The sequence below is a fragment of the Zea mays genome, chromosome 6, assembly GCF_902167145.1.
Source record: "Zea mays cultivar B73 chromosome 6, Zm-B73-REFERENCE-NAM-5.0, whole genome shotgun sequence".
NCBI lineage: Eukaryota > Viridiplantae > Streptophyta > Magnoliopsida > Poales > Poaceae > Zea > Zea mays.
Window position 1 is genome coordinate 145,411,471 of NC_050101.1, and position 10,008 is coordinate 145,421,478.

Below are 10,008 nucleotides of genomic sequence, written 5' to 3' on the forward strand. Positions count from 1 at the left end.
AGAGCCGACGCGTGGGCCCGTCTGACAGACTCGCGACTCTTCTTCTCCCTTCTGCTCGCTCAGGCGCTCAGCCACGCGCAGCTCTCCCTCCCCCGCACCGCCGCGCCGCCTGCGCGCGCGAGGCCCCGCACCGTCGCGCTCGCAGCGCTGCCAACGCGACCGAGATGTGGGTTGGCGTGGTCGGTGGTCCACTCGTTTTGGCCGGACACCCGCATCTGAGTGGAACATTCCACTCTAGTTCGACCCATTCTCCTCAACAGTCCAATCCAAACATTAGCAAAAGTGGGTTGGTTCGCTCCAGTTGAACCCCTGAATAAAACACGCTCAAGCTTAAACTTGCAGTTACAGATTTACACCCACTGTCCCCCGTACATGTACTAGAATGGAGCAGCCGGTAAAAAAAAAAATCTGGCAAGCTCTTTGTCTTTGGATGAGAACGATGAACTGAGCGAGCCATGGACAGTACATGAGCAGTCAATTAGCTTAGCTCTCGTTGAATTGCACAGCCAAACATTGTCCAAGAACAATTTTTTCACGAAAGAATAAACGATTGCAGCTACATACAACTATACTGTGTCAAACTTAGATACATCAATCACGCGGAAGTCAGCTTTACAAACGCAGCAACAGAAAGCATCAGAAGTAAAAAGAGCAAAAACAGAGAGGGAGGGAATTCGCTCACGAGGCTCCGCTGTATCCGGAGCTGTAGCCGCTGTAGCCACCTTTCTTCACTGCACCCGACTCCTCCATCTCCTGCGTCTGGCGGCCCTCGCTGCTTGATCCAGACGGCACCTGGCCGTATTCACTGGTTGGCGCGCTGTATTGGCTGCTGGTGTAGGTGTTGTTATTGAACGCCGTCTTCCTGAACTTCTGCATGTCCTCGTTGTACTGCCCGGAATCGTAATCAGAGCTGCTATATGACCCAAAGAAGCGGCTATGGCCAGGTCGAACACCTTCATTAAGGTCCTCCAAAGACACGTCGCCTTCCAGAGCCCGAACGACCTGGACAATCAGGTGAGAGAAGCTATTAATCCACCAAGTGAGTACATGAAAAAACTGAGCAAGCTGTGTAATGCAGTTTTATGGATCCTAACGTGGCATGTTCTCAGGCATTGGAACTGAAGTGACCAAAGTTCCAACGCAGAAGTCAGGTCGCCATTTAGTCAGCTCAATACTTCTTGTGGCACAGAAATCATGTGCTGTATACGACAGATCCAGTAAAACAGCACTTAATAGTGCCCTAAGGGATGTTCGTGCAGTTTAGGCATGTTTGTTGGGGTACTGCAAAAGCTGCGTATAAAACTACCTGACTCATTCGTGGCCGACGACGTGCGGAATGGCGTACGCACGCAGCCGCACAGGCTATCATTCTTGCCATCTCGTTAGGATTGAAGTCCTTTCCGAGCCGAGGATCCACCAAAGCATCATATTCACCATCCTCGAGCGCTCTCATCAGTAATGGCCTTGCCTGCAGATGATACAATGATGTTACTCACACGAAGTTTACAATAATCTGAAAAACAACAAAGGATCAGACTTTCCAGGCTAAGCACGTTCACATGGCAGACAGGGACAGATATATTCACAAGGTAATACAAGACTACAAGTCCATAACATTAATTAACACGGTTACAAGAATAAGAATACAACCTATTGGCCATAAATATGCTTATTGACTAACAAGGGTAGAAAAAACAACTATAATTTTGCAATTAGTATTAGTATTATACAGCATGCAAATGGAAGTACATATGTGCTTATAGCAAGCAGTGCCTAAATTTAATATTGACAAATCATTGGCAAAGATCAATGTAAAGATGAGCGCTTAGGAAGTATTATGAAAATATCAAAGCAAGAAAAGATGTTTCAAAATAATTACCCAGTCAACCAAGCTGTCATCCATATATGTTTGGGTTGTGTCAATTGGTCGCCGCCCAGTAATAAGCTCAAGAAGCATGACTCCGAAAGAAAATACATCGGATTTTTCTGTGAGCTTGCCAGATGCTGCATACTCGGGTGCCAAATACCTAGAGCCAGGAAGATGTGTATTAGCAAGCCATAATTATTACTAGCATTAGCATAACAAGTTGAATGTTGGAATAACTCTCCTGATAGCTGAGAATATGATGCAGATGACAAGGTTACAAAAATCTATAGGGTATTGTATCATTAAGGAAACTAACCAGATTCCGATCTAGTCTGAATTGCATTAGTATTAGGTAATGGCATCCACATGCTTAAAATTTTCAGCCAAATAGGTATGCAGCATGTCTGTCTATAATGTCTAACCTTGAACTTGAATTATAAGGTAGCATTTATACATACCCAAAGGTGCCCATTACTCTTGTTGACACATGGGTGTTGTTATCAGTAGTGAACTTTGCAAGTCCAAAGTCAGCAACCTGTAGAGAGACAATTGTTAGATAAAATAAAGTTCAAAAAATTAAACAGTGGTCTGTACATTTAAGCAAGAAGGCTGTATAATTTCTCATCTGATGTGATTATAGACAAAATTCAACTAATGTGATCAAATTTCAAGCAAGCAAAACTTTACGGCCACCGAAATAGATTAGATAGCAGAGATCATTTATAAGAGCATCAAATCAGATATAATTAGTGGACTGCCAAAATGTCCTAACATAATATAACTTAATCAAGTGGTTTATATAAGCATTGCGTGAGAAATACATTTTCAGTTAACAGAAGCAGTCAGCTATTAACTCTAGAACAGAAAAGAAAAAACTCAGAGCATACCATAGCTTCAAATTTGAAGTCAAGAAGAATGTTAGATGCCTTAATGTCGCGGTGGATGATCTTTGGATGGCCTGCTCATAAGAAAGATGTTATATAAGACCCGTGTCTATTTCAATATCTATACTATACTTAAAGCACCAGTTTCAACGGTCGTCCTGCGTCATCTTTTTACAAATAACCCCTCACAGCTATTTCAAATTAATCCGTTGCATGCCTGTAGATGGCCAAACGGCGGCCCGGCATTGGGCCAGACGCCCGCGGGCCACAACTCTGGCCTAGGCACGTCATGCTGGTCTGACAGCCCGTTAGACCGTCGGCCCATTTGATTAAATCGGCGTAAAATATTAAAAAAACAGTGTAGGAGGTGGGGTTCGAACCCATGCCCTGATGGAAGAAGGGCGGGAGACACTGGGTGAACTGTGAAGCTGTCTAACCAATATAACATCATGCTCAGATGTTTTAAATATTAAATATAAACTGTATATATGTATATACGTTTTTTCGTAAAATAAAAAAAATATAATCGTGTCGGGCCGAGGCTACAACCCAAGCACGGCACGACGTTCTTGGCTCTTGCAAGCATTAGGTCGTTTCGGAGACCATATTGACGCAATGGACTCTATGGTGTTTAAGGTTGCTGAATTGCATGGAGCAACAATGATTGTCACACTAACAGTAAAATGAAAGGTTAATTGTTGGTTTTAAACGTTAGTAATTGCTACGAAGTAGCATAATTTATATGCAGCGCATCCAGTTTTTATTGATGCCTGACTTTAGCAATCACTTCATATTTTGATCTATCTTTTTTATAAGTTTGACTTCATGTGACTTATTTTATAAACTTGAGCTCACAAACTTTCTCTTATTTGGTCTCTACATGGTGGAATTATGTCATTTTATAATCTCTATTCGTTCAGTCAGTCGTTGTTAGCTCTCATCTAATCGCTCACTTCATTGGTCGTGTTTTACCAAGACATATTGCATGGCGTAAACAATAACATCAGTTAGCCAAATCAAAAAAATATTATACAGAGAGCGGAAACAATCAATAAAAAATCTTGAAATTTTTTTGATGGATAGTTTACGTGGGTATTGTTGTAAGTCGTCGCAACACACGGGCAACCGACTAGTTTACTAGGAAATATGATTGTAATAAAATATTGATCAACGTAATGTATGTACACTCACAGTCTTCATGAAGATAAGCTAAACCCTTGGCAGCACCCAGAGCGATCTTTAATCTAGTGGGCCACTCCATTGTTGGTCGATCGTTACCTGCAGAAGGTGCAAATATTCATAACAATGCATAAGAGAACAAGAAACAAATGGAATTAACAAGCAACTGATATCATGAACGCCTCTATCAAATTTCAGGACAAGCAATAAATCCATGGATTGCCCTACAATAGAAGGGATTTTTGTTTGTGCAAGCAAGGTACTTGGCTGTGGCTTGCCAGTTCTAACAAGAAAAGTGCAAAGAAAAAATTGCCAAAGGGACCAGCAATTGAGTACCATTTCTTCTTTCAAATGATAAGACCAGCAAGTGGCTAAGAGCTTAACTCTAAGATTTTTTTCTTGAAAAGCGCAGGAGAACTGCGCCTCATTATATATTAACTCTAAGAAATGGCTAAGCCATTTTTTCATGCTGAAGAGAAGGTAGTGGTTGCCTTCTAATTAGCTCAAGTTTCACATGCTACAAAAATTCCTCCAACCAAACAATCCTACTGATTAGGTGGCCAAATTTACTTAATTATTCTCATATGCAAATTTGTTATTTGTAATATTGAATAGCACACAAGAATATCATATACTTGAATGGAAAAAAAATGGAAGAATCAGAAAGCTCAGTTGAACAGCTAAGCTATTCAGGTTCTAGTGGATAGTGAACAGCTATTGCCTCCTATTGTAATGCATTATAGATGTGCTAACCAAACATGGCGACCGGTCTCAAAGAGAAACTAAGTAAAAATCAAACATGTGGATTGCAGAATCATAGATAATGAAGATAAAAAAATGGGGGTACATGCCATGTAAGTGGAATTCCAATGTGTTGTTGGGGACGAACTCATAGACAAGCAACCTCTTGCCTCCAGAAATGCAATAGCCAACCAAAGACACAAGATGTTTGTGATGTACTCGGCTGATAATCTCAACCTCAGCCTGGAACTCACGCTCTCCTTGGCCGCTTCCAAGTTTCAATTGTTTTACAGCAATCTCTTTGCCATTAGGCAGCAATCCTCTGTGAACATACCCAAAACCACCTTGTCCAAGGAGATTAGCATCAGAGAATCCATCAGTCGCCCTCATCAACTCTTCGTAGGTGAATGTGCTCTTTGAGAAGCCGAGAGCAGCACCAGGGGATGGTGGAGGTAGGATCTCGCCACCAGAGTAGTTAGAACCAGATCCACCACTACTATTTAGCATCGCTGCTGCTGTTGGTGGTGGCGGCGGCTGAGGAGGAGGATTGGCATATGCTGGCAGGGTCGTGACCACATGTTCAGGGGGTGGAGGAGGAGGCGCATTTTGCTGCCAACTCTGGTATGTTCCACCATAGGGATCCTCTACAGTAAGATACAACATCATGTGAGGAAAGGTTTGTCTTCGTTTTGAAACCGCTTACAGAAAGCAACATATGCTTGAAACATAATTTATATGAAAAAAGTTAACGACTTAGTTTCTCTTCCAAACAAAACAGACAGACAATAGCTAAAACCTTATACAATACAGCATTTGATTCAGACAGCAAGCATGACACCTATCAAGAGTACCAGGTAATGTATTTTTTTAACTTAAGAAAAGTACACCTTGTCAAAAGTAAAAGACTTATCCATCGCGATTAAAGATTAATGAGTACTCCCCCGTCCCAAAAATATTAGTCGTTTTACCTCTAGATTTTTATGTCTATGTTCAAATGGATTATGATGAATATAGAGTACTCCCCCGTCCCAAAAATATTAGTCGTTTTACCTCTAGATTTTTATGTCTATGTTCAAATGGCTTCTTAATCTTGCTGGCAGGACGACGTTGGTACGTTTTGTTCTCTCTGCCATCCCTATCTATCTTCTCATTGCCATGAGTATTCCCAAGTGGATGATCAAATCGATTGATAAGATTCGCAGAGGGTTCTTATGGAGAGGCAGAAAGGACGTGAATGGAGCCATGGAGGTAATTGTTTAGTCTCTTGGGATGTCGTTACAAGGCCGCTTTTATTTGGTGGGCTTAGGGTCCCAAATTTGTATTATCAGAGCTAGGCACTACAAGCTAAATGGCTGTGGCTGGAGAAAACATATTCAAACAAGCCCTGGCATGGGCTTAAGCTGCCTGTGTCGTTGCAGGTCAGAAAGTTCTTTCATGCTTCGGTTATTACTGCGGTTGGCAACGGAAACAAAACTTTATTTTGGACTGATAGATGGATAGATGGCGGCTGCATCAATGATTTTGCTCATGATGTCGTTTCCAAGGTTGATAAACTTATTGTCTCCACTAGAACAGTGGCCCAGGCTCTTGGAGGACATCAATGGACCAGTGACATCTTGACACCTCTTTCCTGGACAGGGATCCGACAATTTTTGCTGATTTGGGATGCTGTAAGAAATATTGTGTTAACACAGGAGGCGGATATTCACACCTGGCTGCATACTTCCTCTGGTCAATTTTCTTCTAGGTCTTGTTACAGGGCTTTTTTTATGGGAACTATTATCTTTGAACCTTGGAAGAGGCTTTAGAAATCTTGGGCTCCCCCAAAGTGCAAGTATTTCTTGTGGTTGGCTATTCGGAATAAATGTTGGACTTCTGATAGATTGGAGAAGAGAGGTCTGGACCACCCAGTGTCTTGCCTCTTCTGCGATCAATCGCAGGAAACCATACAACATATTTTGTGTACCTGTGTATTTGCAAGACAGTTCTGGCATTCCATTCTGTTCGCGTTGGATGTAGGTAATCTCTCTCCATCAGGAGATGAGACCTCCTTTGCTGATTGGTGGTGAAAAACAAGTAAGAAGGTTCATAAGAGCAAGAGAAAGGGCATAAACAACATCATCATTTTGGGGGCCTGGTGTTTATGGATCCACCGTAACAAAGCTGTCTTTAATGGGGAGACCCCTTCGCTAAGCTCTATCAGATGCGTCTTTCTCGATGAGATTGGGTGTTGGATTACGGCTGGAGCCAAGCATCTTCAGAGCTTTGGTTTAGAGCTCACGCGTAACCTTCACAGGGTCTAGGGAGTGGTGTGAGTTTTTTGTTTTGATTAAGCCTGCTTAGGGCTTTGTACCTTGGTCCATTTTTCTTCTCTGATTAAATGATGTGCAGTTCTCCTGCACTTTCGAAAAAAATATAGACACATATATAAAACAAATACATTAATTATTGTATGAATCAACAAAAAAGGTAAAACGAATTTTATTTTGAGACGGGGGAGTACAAAACATGTAGGTGTCGTTTGGTTCACGAATGTAACGTAAATGGCAGTGATAATGATTCAGACTCGAATACCGGTGGTAATAAGTTTGAATAAGCCGGTATCACTTCCTAGTGTGGTATCTAATTACGTAACAAACATGATTTACCATTATCAATTACCCATCACATTACAAATATGTGAACTAAACAACACCATAGGTCCAAATTCCTTGAAATTGAAAGTAACATCTATAATATACTAAAATTAGGGATTTGCTCGAATTCATGTTCCTAGATTTTAGTTTTTTCCAGGCAACGGTTAATTATTGCATATATTTTATACTAAAATTGCAGAATCAGTTAATTACAATTTATGTAGGTATAATTTGTAATTTTGGGTTCCGAGAATACAAAACCAAATCTGATCTGTGTTGGCACAAAGACAATTAACAATTATTTCTATAGTCAGACCGGGACAAAATTTTGATTGGTTATCATACAAAGACAAATCACAAATCATAAAAGAAACAATTTACTTGTACTAATTAGTTGTACAAGAGTGTTGACTGAAATCATCTAAAAAATCAGGCACGAAAGTGCTGAAATTAACACTTTTTAACCACTATCCACATGTCAACGGGACCTGATACCTAACACCCATGTTAATGCCGCGACCTAAGATCCATCGCCAGCCAAATTGGCAGGAAGACAAGAATTGAAACCGAAAGCAACGTGACTAGTACCTAGTCACGCACCCACAGGCTAGATCTGGATCTAGACAGCGACAGACAGGCACGGCAGCTGTAGGAGAGATCTAACTCACCCTTGTACGGGGGCGGAGGCGGCGGGTATCCGTAGTGCTGAGGCCGCGGCGGCGCGCGGCGGCGCTTCTTACGGAGGCAGCAGAGGCAGATGAAGCTGGCGAGCAGCAGCAGCACGATGCCGCCGACGACCACGCCCACGACGAGCGACGTGGACGGCCCGGAGCTGCCGCCGCCCTCGCCCCCGGGCGAGTGTGACTTGGGCGGCGAGTGGGACGACGGCGTGGATCGCTCACCTCCGGACGACGGCGTCGACGGCGGGGACCTGCCCCCTCCACCGGATGACGGCGGAGAAGGGGTGTCCGATGGCGGAGAAGGGGTGTCCGATGGCGGCGACGGGGTGTCCGATGGTGGAGAAGGGGTGTCCGATGGCGGCGACGGGGTGTCAGATGGCGGCGACGGGGTGGCGGGCGTCGCCGGAGAGGAAGGTGAGGAGGGCGAGGGCGCAGAGGGAGTCGCCGGGGTGGAAGACGGCGAGGGCGGGGACGCGGCAGGGGTCGCCGGGGGAGGGACGGAGGGGGACGACGGCGGCGGCGCGGAGGGGCCCGGCGGGGGCGGGGTGGGCTTGGGAGGGGTGGGCGTCGGGGGCGACGCGGACGGGGTCGCCGGTGGCGGGGTTGTCGCATTGGCCGGCGGGGCCGGTGGCGCGGTCGGCGCTGGCGCGGCCGTCGGCGACGACATCGCGCCCCCTCGCTCCGGCTTTGGAGCTGGGTTGTTGTTAGTTGGCGCGTTAGAAGAATTGGCCGGAGGTGACGACGAGGCGAGATGCTTCGCGGTGCTGGCGCCTAGCCGCCTAGGAGGAGTAGTAGCAAGCAATCGAAGCGGTAGCAGCAAGCTGCAGGAAGAGGAGAGTAGTAGCACTGTGACTGTGATAGTAGCAGCAGTACACATCCCAGCAGTAGGCACCTGCCCAGGGTAAACGGAAAGTGAGACGGGAAACCGAAGGCGTGGAGGGAGAGGGGTGGGCCCTCCCCCTCGGCTGGACAGCGCTCTGTTGGTGTCACGGTCACCGACAGGTGGACGAGGCCTGCCGCGGCCCTAAACCCTCGGGCTCACCTGTCTGTGACGTGAAGAATTCGCGTGCGTGCCTGGCCAGTGGCCATCGCTTTTGAGTTTTGAGCGCAGGAGACGGTGGGGACGGATAAAGTGCACGCCTGCCTTTCCCTCCTGCACTGCACGCCTGCTGCTGGATTACGCAGAGCATCTACCGTGGGTTTTTTTTTTTTGCTCCGCGTGGACCCCGCGGGCCAGCGTCAACCTGCGAATCTCACTACTGACTACTCTCCCATCGTCCGTCACACCGTCCTATGTTGTGGCAACGGAACGGGACGGGGCGTCAACCCGTGAAGTTCCGTTCGGTAATCGGTTGATTACTGGTCGTTTCTTTTTTACCTCGTGCCGCTGATTCACTATCTTAGCGCTGCGATAGTGCTAGCAGTATCTTCTGTCCGGTGGATGTAGCAATCGACGCATCCGAGTTTATTACACAGCGACAGCAATGTCTCTCTTCTCGCTCGTCGTTAGCCTGCGAATGGCGAGGAAAGGTGTGCTTCTTATTCTTCACGTCACTCCTGCCATCCTGTGAGAGTCTATTCTGTTTTTTTTTCGAATTTATACCCGTCCTGGAGAGAGAGAAAAAAAAGCATGGCACGTATGAAATAGACGTCCAAGTTGGTAACTGGCATCTCTTCGCATCGTTCTGCTGCCACCAATTTTTGTACGGTAAAAATGCACGGTGGATATATTCCTCTTGGATGAACCATGCATTCCTCTTTCCTATGGTAATGATAAAGGCTAGTTTAGAAAACCTATTTTTGAAATTGATTTTTACTTTCCCAAGGAAAAGAACACTCCTCACGACAAAAAGGAAAGACTTCGAGACCGACCAGTGGATTTGAGATAGAGAATTCAGAACCTTTAGAGCTAGTTTGAGAACACTGTTTTCCAAGGGATTCCAACTTTTCTAAGGGAAAATAAACCAATAACATTGAAAATTAGCTAAAAACACACTATATGCAAGATACTAAGCATTACA

General features: G+C 45.0%; 1 protein-coding gene across 2 annotated transcripts; it reads right to left on the bottom strand.

Annotated features, from left to right (window-relative positions):
* Nucleotides 1-467: 467 nt before the first annotated feature.
* On the bottom strand, nucleotides 468-9,169 carry LOC100281684 (uncharacterized). Of its 2 annotated transcripts, none has more exons than XM_020538950.3 (8): nucleotides 8,210-8,972; nucleotides 4,782-5,315; nucleotides 3,943-4,029; nucleotides 2,755-2,825; nucleotides 2,326-2,402; nucleotides 1,880-2,027; nucleotides 1,307-1,468; nucleotides 468-1,002 (listed from the first exon to the last, which is right to left on the bottom strand). In XM_020538950.3, exons 1-8 carry the CDS (start codon nucleotides 8,862-8,864, stop codon nucleotides 679-681), a joined length of 2,058 nt encoding a protein of 685 aa, XP_020394539.1. In that variant the 5' UTR covers nucleotides 8,865-8,972; the 3' UTR covers nucleotides 468-678. The 2 variants fall into 2 exon arrangements, with proteins under 2 accessions (XP_020394539.1, NP_001358716.1); NM_001371787.1 differs by having other exon boundaries at nucleotides 481-1,002; nucleotides 7,976-9,169.
* Nucleotides 9,170-10,008: the final 839 nt, after the last annotated feature.